The sequence below is a fragment of the Engystomops pustulosus genome, chromosome 6 (genome assembly GCF_040894005.1).
Source record: "Engystomops pustulosus chromosome 6, aEngPut4.maternal, whole genome shotgun sequence".
Lineage (NCBI taxonomy): Eukaryota > Metazoa > Chordata > Amphibia > Anura > Leptodactylidae > Engystomops > Engystomops pustulosus.
This window is the reverse complement of record NC_092416.1, coordinates 12,819,554-12,847,048: the sequence shown is the minus strand read 5'-3', so window position 1 is coordinate 12,847,048 and position 27,495 is coordinate 12,819,554. Positions and strand designations below refer to the sequence as shown.

The window sequence follows — 27,495 nt, the reverse complement described above, 5'->3', positions numbered from 1 at the left end:
CCTGTAGGTGGAAGGCTTTTCCCTGAAGGAATTCTCATTCACTCTTCTCTCTAGACAATCCCTTAAAGGGGTTTTCCATATGATAAACCCAGTGGGGGGGGGGGTTCAAAGAAGAAAAGCAAAAACACTTCTCAAAACTTTCTGGAAGCTTCTTGGTTCCAATCCTTCTGCTTTACCCAAAACTTAGAATTCCCATCGGACCCGATGTGAAGGAACAGCATTCAACCACCGAGGCCGGTGATCAGATAATCCGACATATTAAAAATGACTGAGATGTCAACACTTGTGGTCTAGAAGACCCAGGACAGTGGTCCCAACACTGGGATTAGGAAACTTGTGGTAAAGGGACCCACAAAACATCTTGTCCCACCTTTAACAATGGACCATATGGACAACCCCAAGACAACACAGAACTGGCCGCGGCTGCCAAAGGTCAGGAAGATGTCAAGGAAATATTTTTGATCAAATGCAAAAAGCTTCCTGCCGGTTATTGCTTTATGACTACGACCAGTTTTCTCATTTACCGTCTCCAACAATAACTGATTGTGACCCGGAGCCGGGAGATAAGTGTCAGTAGGAGGACGGGCCGCGGCGCACGTGCTTGTGTGTGACACGTGTTTACCCAGGATCCATCAAGGTAGATAATGATAATTACTGCCGCTAATGCTGGGGAATAATATATCTCCTGCAGCAGATGTGCTCATGCACAGACTTACCGATGTGACCTACTTCTATAGGAGGACTACCCATGACTTGAAGATATCTTAAAGGGCATCTCTACCATTAAACAACCTTTCGAGGGATATACATATAATGAATCCATGTTAGAAGATGAAACACTTGTACTAATTCCAAATAGAAACCAATTCATTGATTCGTAGATAAGATCAGACCCTCGGAGACCATAGAGAAGGACTTTTACCACCAACTTGTTGCACGCTAAGATAGGAACTGCTCCAATGATTCTGGTGTGGTGGGAATTTTTCCTTTAGTTCCTAATGTTCTTCAGTCCATCAATATTATTATTTTAGGGAACACTTCTGTCATGTGGGTGGAGCCATAGCCTATGACCACCCATCTGACAGTAGAGAGGCTAATTAGCATAGTTTCTGAGTAATTAAGAAATGGGTAGTCCTGTCTGGAGCTGGGAGTCTTTGTCCACCCATCTGACAGTAGAGATCCAAAATAAATGAATTACAAGATAATGGAGGGAGTTGCCGAAAAAAATTGAACTTCAGAAGAATCAGATGTTGGCCACCAGTTTGCATTTATGGACCTGACCCAAAACCCAGCTTTAGACAGATGGTTGAAGAACTGGAGATGGTCCTTATGACTTCTTAACTTGAGAAATGTAATTGCTCTTCATCAACATAGGCCGGTTGGTTTGGGTGCTGCTATTCAGGCTAGAGGAAAAGCGGATAGAATTTCCCCCAAATCCTGTTATCGGTTTTGTAACCGGAATGGGGTCTAAAGTTAGATCAAAGATTGGATTTGTAGGATTGTTAGTGAGTTTTCTGTGCGTCTTAAATCCCCAATAAAATCCAGAGGTCTATTCAAAATTATACAAACTATAGAGCTCAAATCCTTCTGCAACCTTACTTATGTTTAGTGTCAATGATTCATTCTCTGCAACTACACAATAGCAGTTTGTGGAAGAATCCTGTAACACATGGTCTGGGAGCAGACTAAAGACATTGGGGGTCATTTACTAAGGGTCCGATTTGCGTTTTGCCGACGTTTTCTCGACGTTTTCCCGACGTTTTCCTGATTTTCCCTGTATTGCCCCGGGATTTTGGCACACGCGATTGGATTGTGGCGCATCGGCGCTGGCAAGCACGCGACGGAAATCGGGGCGTGACCGAACGATAACCCGACGGATTCGGAGAAACCGCCGCATTAAAAAAAAAAAAGTGTTGCGGGACACACGTTTACCTTCACCCAGGCTTGGTGAACTTCAGTGCGTTCCGATGCTCTTCAACGCAGCAGCGCCACCTGGTGGACGTCGGAGGAACTACCTTAGTGAATCGCCGGAAGTCCCAAATCCACCGCAGAGAACGCGCCGCTGGATCGCGAATGGGCCGGGTAAGTAAATCTGCCCCAATGGGTACTGAGACTAACCCCCTTCCCAGTTGTTCCTGAATAATTACCTCACTTCACCCTAGGTGTAAGGGACAACTAGAAGACAGCCCCTCCCAACACAAACATAGAAGGATATTCTCCAGAGTTGGGTCACAAAAAGTAGGGAAAATGCAGTACAAAATTGGAATAGTCCAAATACAGGCAAAAGGTCAAACATTGGAATACAGAGATCAGGAATAACACAATACCCGGATACCAGGAGTCCATAGCAGGCAGAGAACTACGATAAATACGAGCAGATGATTTATGTGATTGCAGAGTCCCAGCCCCACAAATGATTGGATCAGAGCTCTGACAAGTAGACCAAAAAGAACAGCAGGGGAGTGACTTGAGTTAATGGAGAGTCTGTCAGTAACAGGAGGTTAACTATTGATAAACCAGAGCAGAGCTGCAGGAGAGTGGGGGCTGTGGTGCCAAGCAATCAACGTTTTCAGCAAGAATAAACTACTGTTCACACTAGCAGAGTGGAACATAATGACCCGATCAGCACCTCCCGAATTGTTCTCTACGGAGAGGGGAAGATGTTGGCACAAATCCAGGAGATACTGTCTGTTGCTTAGGATTTAAAGGAAACTCATCAAAACTGTGGATTGTCCCTAAGAACAATCTTGCTGAATGTTTCCATTATGAACTATTAACAGAACTACGGTCTGGACTTTGTGACAGATTACTTTATAACGGTCAACTGTGGTGTTAACATCTTCCTCCAAGAAAAAGAAGCTGTAGAACACACTCTGGACCTTGTATTTAGAAATAGTGTATCTAAGTGTTAAGAAGATGATATGTGCAGAGGGTTTTCTCCCATTATTTGTGATATATCCACAGGCTATCCCATGATTGTGTCATATATGAGGATTCTGATCTCTTGGAATCCCACCTTTTAGAAGGATAGGCAGTTGGGGGGCTATCAGCTGAGGCATCCAGGGTGGGATTGGATGTCACTGAAATGGGCGTTCGGGTGCATAGTCAGACCGTGCGCCACATTTAACATGCAAAATCCAATACAAGTGTTTTGCACTGCCCATGTTACCCCTAAGGTCCATCAAAAAAATAAGTTGTTGTAGTGGGGCATTGCAGGGAGTACCAGAATAATAAAGAACTGGTGCCAGAATTCATGAATCTGGCGCCCTCTGCACACCACACATAGTGCATCTTGCACTGTTTTTAGTAAATGTGACCTATAATCTTCACTATTAAAGGGTCATCATGTTGCTGCCTCTAGGTCACAGCTGACCCAAGCGGGTGAAGAGAAGTAATGAGCGAGAATATTGCATTGTCAGTACCAAACATTGCGGGTTCGAGTCCCCGAGCTAAAGCCAAGACTTCAGTGTTTAAGTACCAGTGGCTTCAGCGGGAAATTCGTCTCATTCCAACTCAAAGACCCACATTCCTCAATCAGTAACACCTCCATTTGTTAACTGTTTAAAGGCCACCAGCAAAGACACAGGTGGCGCACACGAATACGTCCACCCACCCATAGTGCAAACCACTAGGGAGCAGGACAGGGAGTCATTGTGCAGTCAGGACAAGTAGTAACAAAATTCTTGGTCAAGGAATAATCAGCTTTGTCAACAAAAAAGAGCAGAAACAGAAATTAAGTTGAGAAACAACCTTGAAAAATCACATATAAACTAAAATTAGGAAGTTTTTGTAGGACACTAGCGCACTGGGTGCCCTTAATGCTCATGCACTTTCCTTCCAAATCAAGCATAATAACCCGGGGACATTAATCATCATAGATCCAGGCAGCGCGACTGTGGTAATCTTCTTATATTTGTTACCCATGTGCTCCTTCCTTCTAATACCAACTTTTACTATTATAGCCTCTATGCTGTAGCTTCACAGGCTGTTAAACTGTGCCGAAGAATTTCCTCCTCCCACTATGTGAGATTTTATCAGGCAGAGGGAGGAGGAAGCTCTAAGCAGAAACAGCCTGTGAAGCTATTGCTAGGAGGGGCTCTGGTAAAACCCTCAGAAGCCCACATGGCTCATTGGCATAATTGTAAAAATTAATTTTAGAGGGAAGGAGGCCATGGATAATAAATATAAGACAATTACCACAGCCACGTTGCCTGGATTTATGAGTAAGTGTCCCTGGTTTATCAGGATGGATTCTGATGGAAGATTTCCTTTAAGCAGAGGTCATATTAGTTTGGCTGGAGAAAATTTTATCTAGAGCAAGTTGTCTCTTAATTCCATATAATGGGGCTCATATACTAAGGGCTCCACACCGCACTTTTGTCGGGTTTCCCGAATTTGCGCCGAATTCCGCCAGGATTTTGGCGCATACGATCGGATTTCGGCACCTGCTTTCACACGACAGAAATCGGGGTTTCGGAAAAACCGCAAAATTTAAAAAACTAAATGTGTCGCAAGATCAAGCACTTACATGCACTGGGAAGAAGCAGGTGAACTCCGGCGAACCTCAGCGACACCTACTGGATATCGGGCGCACGGACCTTAGTGAATCCTGGCAGAACCCGAGTCCACGTCGGAGAACGCGCCATGGGATCGCGACAGGACCGGCTAAGTAAATGAGCCCCAATGGGGCAAATTTGCTTACCTGGTCCTGTCACTATCCCTGATTCGGGCGGTCCGACAAAGATGAAGTCCGTTGCGATTCACGTAGTTCGTGCGCCTGAGTTCCTGCATCCGTCGCTTCCCTGCTGAGTTCCACCAGAGTTCACCTTCTTCTTCCCGGTGCTTGTAAGTGCGTGTCTTGCGACACAATACGAAATGTTAAATCCCATGCGTAGTCCGAATCCGTTGGGTTGACAGCCCACCCCCCGATTTGCGTAGCGAGCAAGCCGGCGCTGATGCACCAAAATCTGAACGCGTGCCAAAATCCCCTGTTAAATGCGGCACAAAATGGAAATCGTCGGGAAGCCTGACGAAAATGCGCTCCGCGGACCCTTAGTAAATGAGCCCCAATGTGTTGCATGTGCTCAATGGTGGAAACAGCAGAGGAGCAAGAACACAGAGAGACATTGGGGCAGATTTATCAAGCAGTCTGAAAGTCAGAATATTTCCAGTTGCCAATGGCAACCAATCACAGCTCAGCTTTCATTAGAGTGCTCATGAATATTTTAAAGGGGAGCTGTGATTGGTTGCCATGGGCAACTGGAAATATTCTGACTTTCAGACTGCTTGATAAATCTGCCCCATTATATTCATGGAACTCCAGGTAAGTTCTGGACAAAAAAGACATCATTGGGGCACATTTACTAAGGGGCCGCGGACCGCATTTTTGTCGGGTTTCCCACCGGTTTCCGATTAGTACCGCATTTAACAGGGGTTTTTGGTGCACGCGACCAGATTGTGGCGCATCGGCGGAGACTTTCAGGTGACAAAAATTGGGGGGCGGGATGTCGGATGATCCGACGGATTCGGACAACGTGCGGGATTTAACATCGTAAATTGTGTCGCAAGAAATGCACTCACATACACTGGAAAGATGAAGGTGAACTCCGGCGGACTTGAGCGGGGGAAGCGACACATGCAGGATCTCGGGTGATCGATGTTGGTGAATCACGCCAGACTTCATCTTCGCCGGACCGTCGGGAATCGCGACAGGACCGGGAAGTAAATGTGCCCCCATATCTTTAAAGGGATTTTCCTACGAAACACAGGATAGAAAAGGGGAGGAGGTCAGGCGAAGCCGATAACCGGACGCCCGCCTTGACCTTAAGGTAGGTGGGGCTAGTGGGTAGTGGGCTTTAAGGGGAATTGAGGTCAGTGTGGGTGGGCAATAGTAAGTAAAAGGCAGGGCTCACCAGGGAGATTTCCTCTTGGATCCGAAGAGGAGATGCCCGCTTTCCTTTGTTTAAAAAAAGAATTTAAAATCAGTCACACAGCCGCGGGATAAGGCCTTTGAGAGAGATTTTAGGGGGAAAATTCGCACAAGGTGTGGTACTGTGCACATAACCAAAAGGGGAAATGAAGGATGATGGTTCTTGTTGCTGGCCCACCCGCAGGTGGGTACAGGTGGGATGGTTATCTGTGACATATTTGTCAGCTCCCGAGCCGGTGCGGTGCGGCAGGGGTAAGCATGTAACGGTTAGTATTAGCATTACTAATCACCCCTCTTAGGCCTTGTCAATTCGGTCTGTTAATTGCACTTTATTTGTAATTGTTAATAAAGTTAATTTATACTGTTTTATATGTTTATATGTTTTGTTAAATAAACAGGCTGCTGTGGCCTTACGCAGATGTAAGTGTCCATTTCTTCTGTGTAATCGGGAGAAGGGGTATCGGTGCGATTGGGAAGGTTCAAGGAGGCCTATATTTTATCCAATAGGTCAGGGCCTAACTTGCTGGTCGGTGGGAGTCTCAGTGATGGGACCCCCACAGATCACGAGAAAGGGGTTGCTCGGCAATCTCCGTCAGCTCCATATAGATAAACGGGGCATTTCGACCATGAGCAACCGGGTTCTCCAGTCATCTCACAGAAAGACAAGGGGTCAGTCTGGGGTACATCGAACCCCCTGTTCTCGTGAACTTGTGAACGTTCGTCCCAACTTGTTTCCTGGGAAAACCCCTTTAATGCAATCCAAAATTCCTATACTAACCAATGTTCCACAAGCCATATCAGGACACCGCGATCGTATATGACTCTCGATAATGTTTTCTCTTAAGGTCTTATTTGTTTACTCAGTTTGGTTTCTAGTGTTGGATATCTGGAGTCTTTTATGTAATGACTATAAGCAATGTTCTCCTAGCAACGATCTCTAAGTGTCACCAATCATAGCCATCCACCTGTGATTCAGTACCAGCTAACGCTCTCTCCGTCCTCAATGATTTTTTTCTCTCTTTCAGGCAGCATAAAACTCTTGAAGGCTTATCATCTCATTGGCAGTAGTTCAATGTGGGATTGAAAGTCATGTTATAGAATCAGTGATGAGTTTATGGCTTTATGGCCTCTCAGTTGAGGCAGGCTCGTTACCGGAGCTCGCTGTACAAAATGTTAGTGGAGATCAGCAATCTTTCTGGACCATTTCCCATCCATTTAAAGGACAAAAATAAGAGATTGATTGGCTGGGATCCAGGTGTTCAATATCTTCTCCAAAGCTGACTGTGATATTCTCCAGATCTGTTGGAGAACAAGTTAGTCATCTTCAGGTTCCATCTAGGAAGGGAGTCAGCGTTGTCTTCTCCGAGTGGGGGAGCCACTATTCAGAATGTAGATCGTCTACTCATCTTTTTGTGTTAATGCATCTACTTTTTGGCTACATAGGATAAGTTATCTGCTGGCAATGAAGATTTGATCTGGATAAAGTCATCTTCAGGTTTTGACCAACCACTTCTCTTTAAAATGGTGGAAACACCTTAACACGCGTCCAATTTGTGTGTGCATGGTCTTCATTTATCAAGAGTAGCAAAGATGTCTTCATACACGTACCTGACCACCGATGGATACCTCTAAGATGTATCTGGATACCCTATCTCTGGTGATTTATGTGATGACCATGTTCCTGGGTTTGCCATCCAACCTACTGGTGTTCTATATTTTCTTCAAGAAAGCTCGAAGTAGATTGACTCCAAATCTGATCTACATGATCAACTTATGTGTCTCTGACCTTGTGTTCATCATGTTCCTTCCAGTAAAAATTATGGAGACTTTTCTTCATAGCTGGACTCTTCCCGAAATCCTCTGTCCACTGTTTAACTTTGTACATTTCAGTACCATCTACGCAAGCGTTTGCTTCCTCACCGCTGTGAGTGTTGGACGATACTTGAGCGTTGCATTTCCTATCAAGTACAAAATTTACAAGAAGCCCAGGTACTCATTCCTTATCTGTATTTGCCTTTGGACACTTGTGTTTGCCCATGTGTCTTTCGTGTTTGTCTTGGAGACCTCTCAAAATGGCTATGTTGAAATGTTTCTTACCGAAATCGATGAAGACAAGGTGGTCTGCTATGAAAATTTTACAACCAAACAGTTGGCTTTGATTGTGCCGGCAAGACTGGAGCTTGCCGTTGTCTTATTCTTCTTGCCTTTGGCCATCACAATCTTTTGCTACGCACGTTGTATCCAAATCCTCATGAGATGTTGCATGCATGTCAAGCATAAGAAGAAAGCCACACGGGTGGCAACGACCACCTTGACCGTGTTCATTGTCTGTTTTGCTCCGTACAATATCTCTCACGTTGTGGGGTTTGTAGAACAGCAGAGTGTGTCGTGGCGGAGGGTGGCTCTCTTACCGAGCACATGCAATGCCTTTCTGGATCCTCTTATCTTCTACTTCTTGTCAACTTCTGTGGACAAGGGCTTTTACCAAGCCTGGAAGTCATTTCAGGAGAAGTACAGCTTATCCAAGAGGAAACTCTCTTCGGTCTTCATGAAGGAACATCCAGGACAACCAAAAGAAAGGACCATTAAAACAATATCAGCAACAGTACAACATAAAGGAGTAGACATCTCATGAAAAAACCCAGATAGAAAAATATGTGAGACCATTCTCCACGGATGAGACTTCCATCACTTCTATGTATCCCTAAAATTATACATTTTATACAAAAATTTGTGTTGGGCCAAAGGGAGATATTTAAGGTATGGAAAGTTCCATGGATGTATCTGAGATGTCAGACGTGGTAGGTACCTTTACTATGTAAGCTTTTCACCAATTCCATGAAAAAACGCAGATTTTTTTGAGTTTTTTCAGGCCACCACTCTGGATTTTTTGGCTTTTTAGTTCAGACTGTTCTTTTTATTCACATCCTTTCCCATTGGTTGAGTTATATTTTTTGTTTGTCGTTATGAATCTATGAATGGCTATAAATCGAATATGGAGAAAAAAATAATCACGAAATAAATGTAAACAAAAAAAAACAAGTGTATACATTTTCACAGTAACTACCTTTGTAAAGTTGTACATTATTGGGGAAACTTGTACAGAAAGAAGAATTTATTCAAATTGGAAAACAAAAAGAGGTGAAATCATGCTTTACTATTGTCTCTGTTTACTCCGAAATATTTTAGATTGTTTGCATTTTCTATTATTTTCTACATTTTTTGGGGGGGAGACTGAGACTGAGTGTAACAGTTTCCAAGCCTTGCTCGATGTATTGGGGGGGGATCTACTTTTTTTCAATTACATTTTTCATTTCAATTACATTACCTTTTCAATTGCATTTCTACAATTCCTTACAGTTTGATGATTTCTTCTTGCTGTCAGTGAATGGAAGCATTCTAATGCTACGTGCACACAGTATGGTTTATCGGACGCATGCTGGCCGTTTTTAGAGTCCAGCACATGTCCTCATTCTCTTCTATGTGAATTCTACGGCTCCATGTCTGAGCTGACTGTCCGAGACACAAAGGATAAAGCGGGTCCTGTTCTTGCCCGGGTTTGCATCCTCACGTATGAGCCATTGTTTGCATTGCATGTACGTGCACACGCAGAGTCGGACTGGGTTTCCTTAGCCCCACCAGAGAAAATCAATTTGGGGGCCCACTCTTCATTATCCCCCAGGAAATATACTCTAACAGCCTCCAAATTATGATGTATTTTGATGGACCTCTGGGGTTCAGGACTTGGTTGAGCCAGGGCCCACCGGAGGATCCTCTGGTACTCCGGTGGGCCAGTCCGACACTGGGCACACGTCATGTGCCGGTAGCCTTAGGCTAGTTCTGTAAAGAGACTTTGAGTATGACATTGAATGGTTGCCTACATGGGGAGCTATGATAAACCTGTGGATTATGACCCGATTTTCTCCATGGAAAATCTGTTCCATAATAAAGAAGCATAAAATCCCGACAGACATTAGTCCATGCATGAACTGCCATGCGCTGCAGATTGTTATCATTCACAGGATGTCAATTCTCTCCAGTGAGCTAAACCTGCAATTTCGTTACTTGAATTACCAACATCAAGCATAAAAATGCTTGAGAAATCTGCACTGAAAATCGGCGCCACAATTTGTGCCGTTTGTAAAGTGCCATTTTTGATGCAGATTCCCTGAGTGGACGATCTACATTATGGTCACGGTCATAATAAAATTCCCAAATCGAGTAGGATCCAGTCCAACAAACGGGTCCAAGGTTCATATAAAAATCCAGGTAACAAACACATCAACAATTGATTGCCAATTGGTGCACAATTTTTTTCCTAGATTTTTGCTGTCAAAAATTTGTACAATTTTCAAGCAAATTTCAGCAGAATCTCGGTGAAAAAAAAATCTCTGTGTGTAAAATGTATCCATTACTTTGTTGCTGAAATTTCTATGTCCCTCCAAATTTGTTTGCAAAAACAAATATTAGTCTCATGTCAAAGCCTCGAAATATCCCTTAAACACAAAGTCGGGCTGAGGAGTTTCGGGTCCACAAGTTCAAATATTAATGGGGGTCCACCGTCCATCAACACAAACAAAGGAGAGAGACCCCCAATAGCTATGAAATTGAGAGAGTCCCACTAGAGATTCCGAGGTTGTGGTTGCAGGCTCATACCCAATGTTGAACCCTAGAGCTCCAGCAGAAGATGAGGCAATATGGAGACTACTAGGGTCTATTTCTTAGGGGTTTACGGTAGTTGGGTCCCCAAAATAATTTTATCTGGTGGGGCCAAGGACCCTCAATACAAGACTGAATTGACATGTCTTGTGCTGGACTTCTGGTACCAGGCTGTAAAACAATGGATGGAACAATCCTGATATCCGCTTCATGTTCTGGAAATCTCCGTAATCCGATGCTGTTGTATTAATGTCCTGGAGATATCTGCCGTATTAATGAGGAGATTTCCTGGGATCAATGGAATATTACACACAAATATTGATATTTAATCACATTAAACCTGCAGCAGGAACGATGAGTCAGCAAACATGGAGGATACAGAAAATTGTAAGAAATACATGGATAAGACAAGTGCATGGAGCTGGGGGTCTGACCCCGTGACACCTGTGACCTGTGACACCTTTGACCTGTGACACCTGTGACCTTTGACGTCTGCAGAAACTTTTTTGCACTTTTTCAGGTTTGAAGGGATTCCAAGTACTTGGTCACATAAACACATAATTAGGTTCTTTTACTAAGGGTCCAAACACCGCACTTTTGTCGGGGTTTCCCGGATATTTCTGATTTGCGACGAATTGCCCAGGATATTGGCGCACGCAATCGGATTGTGGCGCATCGGCTCAGGCGATCGGAGGGCGTGGCCGTCGGACAACCCGACGGATTCGGAAATACAGTGGAATTTAAAAATCTAATTGTGTCGTAAGATCAAGCACTTACAAGCACCGGGAAGAAGCAGGTGAACTCCGGCGCACCTCGTCGCAGCAGCGACACATGCAGAAACTCGGACGCACAATCTTAGTGAATCCCGGAAGACCCGAATGCTCGTCGGACAACGCACCGCGGAATCGCGACAGGACCAGGTAAGTAAATGTGCCCCAATATGTCCAGCAAGTCACTGAAAAAGTATAATAGTTGTATAAAAGATAGTCTACATTATTAATTATGGGAAGTTGCAGGAGCATAGCCAAAAGGTCCAGTGTTGAGAATTACTCCAACTCAGCCTTGATTGGCAGTAACGTGCTTCCCCTGCTCAGCTCCTCCTGCTCTATAACATGCTGCCTGCAGATATTACACTATGTACAATCTGCTCAGCTCCTCCTGCTCTATAACATGCTTCCTGCAGATAGGACACTATGTACAATCTGCTCAGCTCCTCCTGCTCTATAACATGCTGCCTGCAGATAGGATTCTATGTACAATCTGCTCTGCTCCTCCTGCTCTATAACATGCTGCCTGCAGATAGGACACTATGTACAATCTACTCAGCTCCTCCTGCTCTATAACATGCTGCCTGCAGATAGGATTCTATGTACAATCTGCTCAGCTCCTCCTGCTCTATAACATGCTGCCTGCAGATAGGACACTATGTACAATCTGCTCAGCTCCTCCTGCTCTATAACATAATGGCTGCAGATAGGAGAATATGTACAATTTGCTCAGCTCCTCCTGCTCTATAATATTCTGCCTACAGATAGGACACTATGTACAATGTGCTCAGCTCCTCCTGCTCTATAACATGCTGCCTGCAGATAGGACACTATGTACAATCTGCTCAGCTCCTCCTGCTCTATAACATGCTGCCTGCAGATAGGACACTATGTACAATCTGCTCAGCTCCTCCTGCTCTATAACATGCTGCCTGCACATATTACACTATGTACAATCTGCTCAGCTCCTCCTGCTCTATAACATGCTGCCTGCACATATTACACTATGTACAATCTGCTCAGCTCCTCCTGCTCTATAACATGCTGCCTGCACATATTACACTATGTACAATCTGCTCAGCTCCTCCTGCTCTATAATATGCTGCCTGCAGATAGGACACTGTGTACAATCTGCTCCGCTCCTCCTGCTCTATAACATTTTGGTGCTTTTTATACACACAAAATAAGACAAAAAGAAACCTGGAGACTCAACTCAAGTGTTTAGGTTCGCACCCCTTACTGTATGGTTAGTCCCCCATTCTTAACTTTGTGGTTGAGGCTTTGTGTTTGCGCTGTATGTGCATATATTACCCCCATATTGTATAAATCCGTATTATGTGTGTAACCCCCTCCCCTCCCCCACATCCCTCTCTTACCCCAGTCCCATGTGTTACACAGAGGATTACGATGTTGACTTTCCTATTCTATGGATTTACACCTATTTTCATCCTATGGGCGCGCGGCTGAGCAGATGTTTAATGGTCTGCAGATAATTTGTTATTCTCGGGCAATGGAAAACCTATTATTCACCGGACTATAAGATGTATATGGAGGGCAAAGTCCCTTTATGACCAGATGAGAACAAACACAAAGTCATAGCGGGGGTCAGCGAGCCTTGTCCTGATCCGCAGTGCAAACATATCCCATCATAGATCCCAGGGACAGATTACTGTAGATGCTTGTTAATAAAAATTCTGCAACTTGAACAAGTCAAGGTCATATCTGGTGACTTAACCAGCAGAATAGTGAGTGCAGCTCTGGAGTATAATACAGGATATAACTCAGGATCAGTACAGGATAAGTAATGTCATGTATGTACACAGTGACTGCACCAGCAGCAGAATAGTGAGTGCAGCTCTGGGGTATAATACAGGATGTAACTCAGGGTCAGTACAGGATAAGTAATGTCATGTATGTACACAGTGACTGCACCAGCAGCAGAATAGTGAGTGCAGCTCTGGAGTATAATACAGGATGTAACTCAGGGTCAGTACAGGATAAGTAATGTCATGTATGTACACAGTGACTGCACCAGCAGCAGAATAGTGAGTGCAGCTCTGGGGTATAATACAGGATGTAACTCAGGATCAGTACAGGATAAGTAATGTCATGTATGTACACAGTGACTGCACCAGCAGCAGAATAGTGAGTGCAGCTCTGGAGTATAATACATGATGTAACTCAGGATCAGTACAGGATAAGTAATGTCATGTATGTACACAGTGACTGCACCAGCAGCAGAATAGTGAGTGCAGCTCTGGAGTATAATACAGGATGTAACTCAGGATCAGTACAGGATAAGTAAAGTCATGTATGTACACAGTGACTGCACCAGCAGCAGAATAGTGAGTGCAGCTCTGGAGTATAATACAGGATGTAACTCAGGATCAGTACAGGATAAGTAATGTCATGTATGTACACAGTGACTGCACTAGCAGCAGAATAGTGAGTGCAGCTCTGGAGTATAATACAGGATGTAACTCAGGATCAGTACAGGATAAGTAATGTCATGTATGTACACAGTGACTGCACCAGCAGAATAGTGAGTGCAGCTCTGGGGTATAATACAGGATGTAACTCAGGATCAGTACAGGATAAGTAATGTCATGTATGTACACAGTGACTGCACCAGCAGCAGAATAGTGAGTGCAGCTGTGGAGTATAATACAGGATGTAACTCAGGATCAGTACAGGATAAGTAATGTCATGTATGTACACAGTGACTGCACCAGCAGCAGAATAGTGAGTGCAGCTCTGGGGTATAATACAGGATGTAACTCAGGATCAGTACAGGATAAGTAATGTCATGTATATACACAGTGACTGCACCAGCAGAATAGTGAGTGCATTTCTGGGGTATAATACAGGATGTAACTCAGGATCAGTACAGGATAAGTAATGTCATGTATGTACACAGTGACTGCACCAGCAGAATAGTGAGTGCAGCTCTGGGGTATAATACAGGATGTAACTCAGGATCAGTACAGGATAAGTAATGTCATGTATGTACACAGTGACTGCACCAGCAGCAGAATAGTGAGTGCAGCTCTGGGGTATAATACAGGATGTAACTCAGGATCAGTACAGGATAAGTAATGTCATGTATATACACAGTGACTGCACCAGCAGAATAGTGAGTGCATTTCTGGGGTATAATACAGGATGTAACTCAGGATCAGTACAGGATAAGTAATGTCATGTATGTACACAGTGACTGCACCAGCAGAATAGTGAGTGCAGCTCTGGGGTATAATACAGGATGTAACTCAGGATCAGTACAGGATAAGTAATGTCATGTATGTACACAGTGACTGCACCAGCAGCAGAATAGTGAGTGCAGCTCTGAGGTATAATACAGGATGTAACTCAGGATCAGTACAGGATAAGTAATGTCATGTATGTACACAGTGACTGCACCAGCAGCAGAATAGTGAGTGCAGCTCTGGGGTATAATACAGGATGTAACTCAGGATCAGTACAGGATAAGTAATGTCATGTATGTACACAGTGACTGCACCAGCAGCAGAATAGTGAGTGCAGCTCTGGAGTATAATACAGGATGTAACTCAGGATCAGTACAGGATGAGTAATGTCATGTATGTACACAGTGACTGCACCAGCAGCAGAATAGTGAGTGCAGCTCTGGGGTATAATACAGGATGTAACTCAGGATCAGTACAGGATAAGTAATGTCCTGTATGTACACAGTGACTGCACCAGCAGCAGAATAGTGAGTGCAGCTCTGGAGCAAAGTGCAATATGTGCATCAGGGTCAGTACAGGATAAGTAATATGTATATTGATCTGTTCCTCGTGTCCTGATTCCTCTCTGATGGGGGCAGTGGTGGAGTCACATCCTGGACGCCTATGTTATAGTTGTTCCTATTAAAATTAAGGACATTGATTTTCACTCGAATAATATAAAGAGTTTTCCACAGAACGCAGGAGCCGAGTCACAATAAAAACAGAATGGTCCAAAAAAAAATGACATATTAACCCTTCCATTACTGGTACATACAATGCCCAGAGATGCCAACCAGACCCCAGACCGCTCCATACACTTCATGGTTAAGTCTTTAGCTCTGGCTTCAGGTCTCGCGCCGGATAGAAGAAGAAATCATTAAAAATCATAAAAAAGAGAACAAATTTCTGGGCTATTTTATGTTTTTATCCTTTCCTGTGGGAGATGTGAGCCGCAGTCCTGAGGCTTCTCGTACATTATAAAGTGATGCCCATGGTCTGAGATGAGTCTTTGTGGTCATGGAGAGATGAAATAACAACAGGTTATAATATTCTGGAGATTCGCGGATCCTTCATTCCTCAGGAGATGATCCCGGGTTGCTAAATTCCGGTAAAATTGACATTCTCCTCGCCCATTGAGGTACAGTATTGCCTAATATTGGGGATTTATATGTTTTTTCCTTTTCATTTTGATGTACGAATGTAGCAGAACTGAGATTGTGCTGGTCACATGTGACAGCGTTAATGCAACATTGGAGAAAAGTTGAGATTGAGTCGTTTATAGCGATGTAGTAGAGATGAGTTTGTTGCATGTAGCTCGGAGCTGAGCTAAGATCAATTTCACATACAGGCGGTCCCCTACTTAAGAACACCCAACTTACAGACGACCCCTAGTTACAAACGGACCTCTGGTAATTGGTAATTACTGTACTTTACCCTTAGGCTACAATAATCAGCTGTAACAGTTATCACAGGTGTCTGTTATTAAGATTTATTGATAATCCTGGTTCTTATGACAACCCGACATTTTTAAAGTCCAATTGTCACAGAGACCAAAAAAATTCTGCATTCTACAATTATAAAATATACAGTTCCGACTTACATACAAATTCAACTAATCTGCAGATCCTATCTTGTATGTAACCCGGGACTGCCTGTATTTAGAAAAGTTGGCTCAGAACATTAGAACCTTTGAGATGTAACAGTTTGTACTGCAGTGGATGGAGATCTGTGAAGGCTCCAGACAGGAGCGCAGCTCTGAGGGTCATGATATAAGCAACACATAAAACACTTCCAATAGAAGATGCTCCAACATAAAGGCACAAACATATACAAAATCCCGATAAACTTTATCCTCTAGTTGCTACATTGAGGGATTAGAATGTGCGGATGTTACATTTCTGTAAGTTATTTGATACATTTTGTTTCAATCCACAAGTATTAATATGATATTATATAATAAATATGATTTTCCTTGTGATAACAGAACTCCAGTTGTAAGAAGGCACTAAAAATAGACGCAAAGTGGGGATCGGAGCACAGTTAAAGGGTTCAGTAAGAGGGGTCAGGGCACAGTTGTGGGGTTCAGTAAGAGGGGTCAGGGCACAGTTGTGGGGTTCAGTAAGAGGGGTCAGGGCACAGTTGTGGGGTTCAGTAAGAGGGGTCAGGGCACAGTTGTGGGGTTCAGTAAGAGGGGTCAGGCCACAGTTGTGGGGTTCAGTTAGAGGGGTCAGGGCACAGTTGTGGGGTTCAGTAAGAGGGGTCAGGGCACAGTTGTGGGGTTCAGTAAGAGGGGTCAGGCCACAGTTGTGGGGTTCAGTAAGAGGGGTCAGGGCACAGTTGTGGGGTTCAGTAAGAGGGGTCAGGGCACAGTTGTGGGGTTCAGTAAGAGGGGTCAGGGCACAGTTGTGGGGTTCAGTAAGAGGGGTCAGGGCACAGTTGGGGGTTCAGTAAGAGGGGTCAGGGCACAGTTGTGGGGTTCAGTAAGAGGGGTCAGGGCACAGTTGTGGGGTTCAGTAAGAGGGGTCAGGGCACAGTTGTGGGGTTCAGTAAGAGGGGTCAGGGCACAGTTGTGGGGTTCATTAAGAGGGATGGGGCTCTATTCCGGGTATTATTAAGAAGAATGTGGGCATTATTGTTGGGAGCATTGTGAGGACGGTGGGGGCACTGTTTCGGGGATTATTAGAAGTGTAGGGGCACTGTTGCAAGGGTCATTAAAAAATATAGGGGTACTATTGCAGGAAGCATTGAGAAGGGGGGGGCTGTGGTGGGAGACATTAAAGGAGGTGGGGCCACCAATCCTTGGGTCATTAACAAGGGTGGGGACACTGTAGTGGGTGTCTTTAGTCATTGGTATGCATGAAAGGGGGGTTATTATGGCTAAAATTAAATGGAGCATTTTAAAGAGGGGTCATTTAGGAAGGGGGGGGCATAAACATAAACATTTTTTGTCGAGACTAGATGAGTTATTTTGGTGCACATGTGGCGTCTTATCTCAGATACTTTTACATTTCCAATAGCACCAAATATTACCGCCATCTAGTGATAAATACAACCACTGTACAGAAATTTATATTACTGACATTCTGTTACTGAACAAACGCCAACATACATAGAATAATACTGTAAATAATACAGCTGTAGAAGCTCAAGAAAATGCTACCACACCATGAGCACTAACATGACCACAACATATAGAATACATAATGCTATTATACAAGTACACAATCAATAATACAGCCACACCATGGCCACCACTATTACCATAGCATATAGAATAAATAATACTAATATATTGCTATAGAATAATACAGCCACACCATGAGCACTACCATAATCATAACATGTAGAATAAATAATACTTCCATATCAGTACTCAATAATAAAGCCATACCAGAACCTCAGCTACTGATACTGAATAGTATCACCATACCATAATCACATAACATACTTCATGTATTGTACCTCTTGATGTAGAATGAAGTGATAATTCTTCTTCATCAACCCCAGAATTGAATAATGACCTCCCCCGGCTTTAAAGTATCACTGCAGATTTCAGTTGTCAACAGCTTCTTTCAGCACATCTCCACACTGCACCCCTAAAAATATCACGGTCACTTACAGTATAGTGTCCACACTGTGCTCCGAGCTTAGCAAGCTCTAGCTAATCTGTGTGCACTACATAAATCAAAGGAATTATATATATATATATATATATATATATATATATATATATATATGTATTTATGTACCGTATATACTCGAGTATAAGCCGACCCAAGTATGAACCGAGGCCCCTAATTTTAGCACAAAAACCTGGGAAAACCTATTGACGCGAGTACAAGCCGAAGGTGGGAAATGCATGGGTCACAACTTCCCAGTAAATAGTCTGCCGGACCCTGCCCCGTAGTATATAGCCAGCACCTGCCCCCCCCCAGTATATAACCTGCCAGACCCATGCCCCATTATATAGCCAGACCCCTGCCCCAGTATATAGCCAGCAGCAGGGGAAGCCGTAAAGGTAAGTTTTGATCATTTTTTTACTCAAGCATAAGCCGAGTTTGGGTTTTCAGCACGTTTTTTTGTGCTTAACAACTAGGCTTATACTCGAGTATAAACAGGCTTGAGAAATGCTCCAGATATGGGAGCTGAAACGTAGCACTTTTGGAATAAAAAAATTCCTTTTTCACAAGAACTTGGAGCGCCACCATTTTTTGATTTTTATATGTGAAAGGATTTAACAAACCTGAAGGTTGAGCACCCAATTTTTTTCTTAACTGGTGCAGCTGAATTTTTCTAGATAGATAGATATCTGACATGGCATGACCTATTATAACTTTGTCTTACAACTTTACTAAGCTAAATGTGCAAGCATTTTGGAAAGCATTTGAACAAGAAATTGGTAACATGTTGTGTGTTGCATTTATTATGCATTATACAGTAAGTGCTGTTTTTGTCTTATTTGGCAAATGGGTGTGGCTTGTTACAAAAAAGGGAGGGTCTTTTGCAAATTTGCACGCAGCATTCTGTACTGATAAGCCAAGTAATAGGTGATATAAACTAAAACATGGGGCAGAGTTACTACTACAGTCTCAAAGTAAGATAGTGGGGCACATTTACTTACTTGGTCCCTGCGCGATCCCCAAAGTGCGTTGTCCGCTGGAACGCCCATCTGCCGCGATTCCTGCAGGTGTCGCTTCCCCACTCAGGTCCGCCGGAGTTCACCTTCTTCTTCTCGTTGTATGGAAGTGCATTGGATGCAACATAAATTGATTTCTTGAAACCCGTGCCGTCAGATCGTCCGTCGGCCCGTCCCCCGATTTGTGTATCGTGAAAGCCGGCGCAATTGTGACACAAACCGATCACATGTGATGCAATTCCCCCGAAAACTGCGGAAAACTAGAAGTGAGACCTTAGTAAAAAAGCCCCAGTGTTTGTTATTTTGTTAGTTGTCTTAGTTCAGGCCACAATATAGACCACGCCTTTTTTATGAAACCACACCCATTTTTCCCATGAGCTGTAAGGTAAAAAATTAAAACATTTGTGATCTCAAGACATAAAAGACAATTTATTGGTGTAAATCAAACCAAAATTCTATCAGCACAAACCTGGAGGTACAGACGTGTCACTTCCCGTCACCTCTGTGGAGGTCGGAGCATTGTACATGGGACTGCGCACCGGTGTCCGGCTTCGGATGAGGTCAAATCTACAAACTTGTCGTGGAACATCCGAACAAAATCGAAAATGTATTTCTCATCCATTAAAATACAGGTGACAGTGTAAGTAGTTGGTGGAGGTAATAAAGCAACGCGTTTCGGCTCTATTCTAAGCCTTATTCATGGTATAATAAATCAAGATATAACCATATAACTGAGAACACACCGGAGTAATATACAGGGGAGAGCAGGCACTGGCTATATATGGGGGAGTCCAGGCACTGGCTATATACGGGGGAATTCAGGCACTGGCTATATACAGTGGAGTGCAGGCACTGGCTATATACAGTGGAGTGCAGGCACTGGCTATATACAGGGGAGAGCAGGCACTGGCTATATACAGGGGAGGGCAGGCACTGGGTATATATAGGGGAGAGCAGGCACTGGCTATATACAGGGGAGAGAAGGCACTGGCTATATACAGGGGAGGGCAGGCACTGGCTATATACAGGGGAGGGCCGGCACTGGCTATATACAGGGGAGAGCAGGCACTGGCTATATACGGGGGAATTCAGGCACTGGCTATATACAGTGGAGTGCAGGCACTGGCTATATACAGTGGAGTGCAGGCACTGGCTATATACAGGGGAGGGCAGGCACTGGCTATATACAGGGGAGAGCAGGCACTGGCTATATACAGGGGAGAGCAGGCACTGGCTATATACAGGGGAGGGCAGGCACTGGCTATATACAGGGGAGAGCAGGCACTGGCTATATACAGGGGAGAGCAGGCACTGGCTATATACAGGGGAGAGCATTTACTGGCTATATACAGGAGAGAGCAGGCACTGGCTATATACAGGGGAGAGCAGGCACTGGCTATATACAGTGGAGTTCAGGCACTGGCTATATACAGGGGAGGGCAGGCACTGGCTATATACAGGGGAGAGCAGGAACTGGCTATATACAGGGGAGAGCAGGCACTGGCTATATACAGGGGAGAGCAGGCACTGGCTATATACAGGGGAGAGCAGGCACTGGCTATATACAGGGGAGAGCAGGCACTGGCTATATACAGGGGAGAGCAGGCACTGGCTATATACAGGGGAGGGCAGGCACTGGCTATATACAGGGGAGAGCAGGCACTGGCTATATACAGGGGAGAGCAGGCACTGGCTATATACAGGGGAGAGCAGGCACTGGCTATATACAGGGGAGGGCAGGCACTGGCTATATACAGAAGAAAGCAGGCACTGGCTATATACAGGGGAGAGCAGGCACTGGCTATATACAGGGGAGAGCAGGCACTGGCTATATACAGGGGAGAGCAGGCACTGGCTATATACGGGGGAATTCAGGCACTGGCTATATACAGTGGAGTGCAGGCACTGGCTATATACAGTGGAGTGCAGGCACTGGCTATATACAGGGGAGGGCAGGCACTGGCTATATACAGGGGAGAGCAGGCACTGGCTATATACAGGGGAGAGCAGGCACTGGCTATATACAGTGGAGTTCAGGCACTGGCTATATACAGGGGAGAGCAGGCACTGGCTATATACAGGGGAGAGCAGGCACTGGCTATATACAGGGGAGAGCAGGCACTGGCTATATACAGTGGAGTTCAGGCACTGGCTATATACAGGGGAGAGCAGGCACTGGCTATATACAGGGGAGAGCAGGCACTGGCTATATACAGGGGAGAGCAGGCACTGGCTATATACAGGGGAGAGCAGGCACTGGCTATATACAGTGGAGTTCAGGCACTGGCTATATACAGGGGAGAGCAGGTACTGGCTATATACAGGTGAGAGCAGGCACTGGCTATATACAGGGGAGGGCAGGCACTGGCTATATACAGGGGAGAGCAGGCACTGGCTATATACAGGGGAGAGCAGGCACTGGCTATATACAGGGGAGGGCAGGCACTGGCTATATACAGGGGAGAGCAGGCACTGGCTATATACAGGGGAGAGCAGGCACTGGCTATATACAGTGGAGTTCAGGCACTGGCTATATACAGGGGAGAGCAGGCACTGGCTATATACAGGGGAGAGCAGGCACTGGCTATATACAGGGGAGAGCAGGCACTGGCTATATACAGGGGAGAGCAGGCACTGGCTATATACAGTGGAGTTCAGGCACTGGCTATATACAGGGGAGAGCAGGTACTGGCTATATACAGGGGAGAGCAGGCACTGGCTATATACAGTGGAGTTCAGGCACTGGCTATATACAGGGGAGAGCAGGCACTGGCTATATACAGGGGAGAGCAGGCACTGGCTATATACAGGGGAGAGCAGGCACTGGCTATATACAGAGGAGAGCAGGCACTGGCTATATACAGTGGAGTTCAGGCACTGGCTATATACAGGGGAGAGCAGGTACTGGCTATATACAGGGGAGAGCAGGCACTGGCTATATACAGTGGAGTTCAGGCACTGACTATATACAGGGGAGAGCAGGCACTGGCTATATACAGGGAGAGCAGGCACTGGCTATATACAGTGGAGTTCAGGCACTGGCTATATACAGGGGAGAGCAGGTACTGGCTATATACAGGGGAGAGCAGGCACTGGCTATATACAGGGAGAGCAGGCACTGGCTATATACAGTGGAGTTCAGGCACTGGCTATATACAGGGGAGAGCAGGTACTGGCTATATACAGGGGAGAGCAGGCACTGGCTATATACAGGGGAGAGCAGGCACTGGCTATATACAGGGGAGAGCAGGCACTGGCTATATACAGGGGAGAGCAGGCACTGGCTATATACAGGGGAGAGCAGGCACTGGCTATATACAGGGTAGAGCAGGCACTGGCTATATACAGGGGAGAGCAGGCACTGGCTATATACAGTGGAGTTCAGGCACTGACTATATACAGGGGAGAGCAGGCACTGGCTATATACAGGGGAGGGCAGGCACTGGCTATATACAGGGGAGGGCAGGCACTGGCTATATACAGGGGAGAGCAGGCACTGGCTATATACAGGGGAGAGCAGGCACTGGCTATATACAGGGGAGGGCAGGCACTGGCTATATACAGGGGAGAGCAGGCACTGGCTATATACAGGGGAGGGCAGGCACTGGCTATATACAGGGGAGAGCAGGCACTGGCTATATACAGGGGAGAGCAGGCACTGGCTATATACAGGGGAGAGCAGGCACTGGCTATATACAGGGGAGAGCAGGCACTGGCTATATACAGTGGAGTTCAGGTACTGGCTATATACAGGGGAGAGCAGGTACTGGCTATATACAGGGGAGAGCAGGCACTGGCTATATACAGGGGAGGGCAGGCACTGGCTATATACAGGGGAGAGCAGGCACTGGCTATATACAGGGGAGAGCAGGCACTGGCTATATACAGGGGAGGGCAGGCACTGGCTATATACAGGGGAGAGCAGGCACTGGCTATATACAGGGGAGAGCAGGCACTGGCTATATACAGTGGAGTTCAGGCACTGGCTATATACAGGGGAGAGCAGGCACTGGCTATATACAGGGGAGAGCAGGCACTGGCTATATACAGGGGAGAGCAGGCACTGGCTATATACAGGGGAGAGCAGGCACTGGCTATATACAGTGGAGTTCAGGCACTGGCTATATACAGGGGAGAGCAGGTACTGGCTATATACAGGGGAGAGCAGGCACTGGCTATATACAGGGGAGAGCAGGCACTGGCTATATACAGGGTAGAGCAGGCACTGGCTATATACAGGGGAGAGCAGGCACTGGCTATATACAGTGGAGTTCAGGCACTGACTATATACAGGGGAGAGCAGGCACTGGCTATATACAGGGGAGGGCAGGCACTGGCTATATACAGGGGAGGGCAGGCACTGGCTATATACAGGGGAGAGCAGGCACTGGCTATATACAGGGGAGAGCAGGCACTGGCTATATACAGGGGAGGGCAGGCACTGGCTATATACAGGGGAGAGCAGGCACTGGCTATATACAGGGGAGGGCAGGCACTGGCTATATACAGGGGAGAGCAGGCACTGGCTATATACAGGGGAGAGCAGGCACTGGCTATATACAGGGGAGAGCAGGCACTGGCTATATACAGGGGAGAGCAGGCACTGGCTATATACAGTGGAGTTCAGGTACTGGCTATATACAGGGGAGAGCAGGTACTGGCTATATACAGGGGAGAGCAGGCACTGGCTATATACAGGGGAGGGCAGGCACTGGCTATATACAGGGGAGAGCAGGCACTGGCTATATACAGGGGAGAGCAGGCACTGGCTATATACAGGGGAGGGCAGGCACTGGCTATATACAGGGGAGAGCAGGCACTGGCTATATACAGGGGAGAGCAGGCACTGGCTATATACAGTGGAGTTCAGGCACTGGCTATATACAGGGGAGAGCAGGCACTGGCTATATACAGGGGAGAGCAGGCACTGGCTATATACAGGGGAGAGCAGGCACTGGCTATATACAGGGGAGAGCAGGCACTGGCTATATACAGTGGAGTTCAGGCACTGGCTATATACAGGGGAGAGCAGGTACTGGCTATATACAGGGGAGAGCAGGCACTGGCTATATACAGTGGAGTTCAGGCACTGACTATATACAGGGGAGAGCAGGCACTGGCTATATACAGGGGAGAGCAGGCACTGGCTATATACAGGGGAGAGCAGGCACTGGCTATATACAGGGGAGAGCAGGCACTGGCTATATACAGTGGAGTTCAGGCACTGGCTATATACAGGGGAGAGCAGGTACTGGCTATATACAGGGGAGAGCAGGCACTGGCTATATACAGGGGAGAGCAGGCACTGGCTATATACAGGGGAGAGCAGGCACTGGCTATATACAGGGGAGAGCAGGCACTGGCTATATACAGGGGAGAGCAGGCACTGGCTATATACAGGGTAGAGCAGGCACTGGCTATATACAGGGGAGAGCAGGCACTGGCTATATACAGTGGAGTTCAGGCACTGACTATATACAGGGGAGAGCAGGCACTGGCTATATACAGGGGAGGGCAGGCACTGGCTATATACAGGGGAGGGCAGGCACTGGCTATATACAGGGGAGAGCAGGCACTGGCTATATACAGGGGAGAGCAGGCACTGGCTATATACAGGGGAGGGCAGGCACTGGCTATATACAGGGGAGAGCAGGCACTGGCTATATACAGGGGAGAGCAGGCACTGGCTATATACAGGGGAGGGCAGGCACTGGCTATATACAGGGGAGAGCAGGCACTGGCTATATACAGGGGAGAGCAGGCACTGGCTATATACAGGGGAGGGCAGGCACTGGCTATATACAGGGGAGGGCAGGCACTGGCTATTTACAGGGGAGGGCAGGCACTGGCTATATACAGGGGAGAGCAGGCACTGGCTATATACAGGGGAGAGCAGGCACTGGCTATATACAGGGGAGAGCAGGCACTGGCTATATACAGGGGAGGGCAGGCACTGGGTTGGACTGATTTGGCAAACTGTGCAGCGCTGCATAATATGCTGGTGCTACATAAAGGAATTATTATTATTCCCTTTTAGTAGGATTTCTCTCCAGTCACCTCCCCGAATGTGACAATTAACACGTTCAATGCCAAAAAATGCAAAGAAGAAAAATCTTTGTTATGAAGTTCTACAAAGCGTTTCGCTGCCCCGGAAGCATCGGAATCAGCATTTTATACTTGTAATATCTTGGACAATTCTTGTTTTTCATTTTTGAATGGTCCAACCCACATCAGGTTCTGAATAATGGCCATAGATGCTGCGCTGAAGTTCCCTGGAACGCACTGGAGTACACCGAGCCGGGCTGAGTGAAGATAAGCGTGTGTCCCGCGACAGATTTTTTTTAAAAAATGCGGCGGTTTTTCCGAATCCGTCGAGTTTTCGTTCGGCCACGCCCCCCGATTTCCGTTGCGTGCATGCCGGCGCCGATGCGCCACAATCCGATCGCCTGCGCCAAAATCCCGGGGCAACTCAGGGGAAATCGGCACAAATCGGAAATATTCGGGTAACACGTCGGGAAAACGTGAATCGGGCCCTTAGTAAATGACCCCCTTTATCTTATGTCGAATAAAAAGAAAATTCACAATATCAGGACGTTTTTTAATTGTGACGTACACCATGCAGTGCGCATTATGGGACAGATTTACTTACCCGGTCCTGTCGCGATCGATTGGCGCGTTCTCCAGCGAGCATTTGGGTCTTCCAGCGATTCACTAAGGTCGTGCGCCCGATGTCCACCAGGTGGCGCTGCTGCGCCAAGGTCCGCCGGAGTTCACCATCCTATTCTTGGTGCATGTAAGTGTGTGTCAAGCGACACTTTTTTTCTTTTTAAAATAGCGCAATTTTTCCGAATCTGTCGGTTTTCCGACAGCCACGCCCCTCGTAATTCGTCGTGTGAAACCCGGCACCGATGCGACACAATCCGATCGCGTGCAGCAAAAACCAGGGGCAATTCGGCGCACAACGGTAAAATTTGGAAAACCCGGCGGAAAAACGCGATTCGGACCCTTAGTGAATGAGCCCCTATATGTTGCATTTGTTGCATGAACATCTATGAGGGTTGATCCATTCAAAATTAAAAATAAGAATTGCCCAACATATTAGAAGTATAAAAACTGGTTATTCCGATGCTTCTGGGGCAGATAGACGCTTTGTAGAAATTCATAAAGAGTTTTTTTCTTTGCAGTTTTTTTTTGGCATTGAACGGGTTAATTGTCCTATTTTCGGGGAGGTGACTGTCGAAAAATCCAGGTATCCTAAAGGCATGAATTCTAAGGATGATTTATCATATATTTACTGATTACTTATACACAGGCAGTCCCCGGGTTACGTACAGGATCGGTTCTGTAGGTTTGTTCTCAAGTTGAGTTTGTATGTAAGTCGGAACTGTATATTTTATCATTGTAACCCCAACCAGAATTTTTTTGGTCTCTGTGACAATTGGATTGTAAAAATGTTGGATTGTGATTAGAACCAGGAATAACAATAAATCTTCATTACAGACGCCTGTGATAACTGTTACAGCTGATTATTGTAGCCTAAGGCTAAAGTACAGTAACTGACCAACATCCAGAGGTCCGTTTGTAACATGGGGTCGTCTGTAAGTCAGGTGTTCTTAAGTAGGGGACCGCCTGTATTGTTGCTATGTTATTTATTCTGTTATTCTTCTGTCCATTTGCCGTGAATCTTGTGTCCGTGTTTCATGTCTTACAACCGGAAATGATGTATCTAATAAGTCCGGTGTGTTCTCCGTTATATGGTTATACCGTGATTTATTATACCATGAATAAGGCTTAGAATAGAGGCGAAACGCACCGGTCTCTTACCTCCACCGACTTCTTACACTGTCACCTGTATTGTAATGGATGAAGAATAAAGAATTTTGATTTTATTCGGATGTTCCATAACAAGTTTATTTAAAATTCTATCAAATCTCCCCAAATCTGAAATGACATCAATTCATTGAGTGACTGCAATCCATGCGCTTCCCCCATCGGATGTGATTAGGGAAGATCTTCACACTAGGACTGCACTTCACCCTCCTCACTAAGGACAATGTAAGAATGATTAGAGAGACGTCTGAGATTACGCTGCGGTCTGAACGCCCAGGGAAGGATTTCCTCTACAGTGAAGAAAACAGGAAGACGACTTCAGATAGACCCGTGACTTCTGCTCTCGGTAACACGTTCCTCTGAGATTAGTAATGGGATTCCCCTCCCTGTCCCTACATTGCTCCGTGTTATCAGTAAGGAAGACTACATGGG

General features: G+C 45.7%; 1 protein-coding gene across 1 annotated transcript; it reads left to right on the top strand.

The window, feature by feature from the left end:
- The first annotated feature begins 7,547 nt into the window (after window positions 1-7,547).
- Window positions 7,548-8,564, top strand: LOC140065850 (free fatty acid receptor 3-like). Its single transcript, XM_072113406.1, has one exon. It carries the CDS (start codon window positions 7,548-7,550, stop codon window positions 8,562-8,564), a length of 1,017 nt encoding a protein of 338 aa, XP_071969507.1.
- Window positions 8,565-27,495: the final 18,931 nt, after the last annotated feature.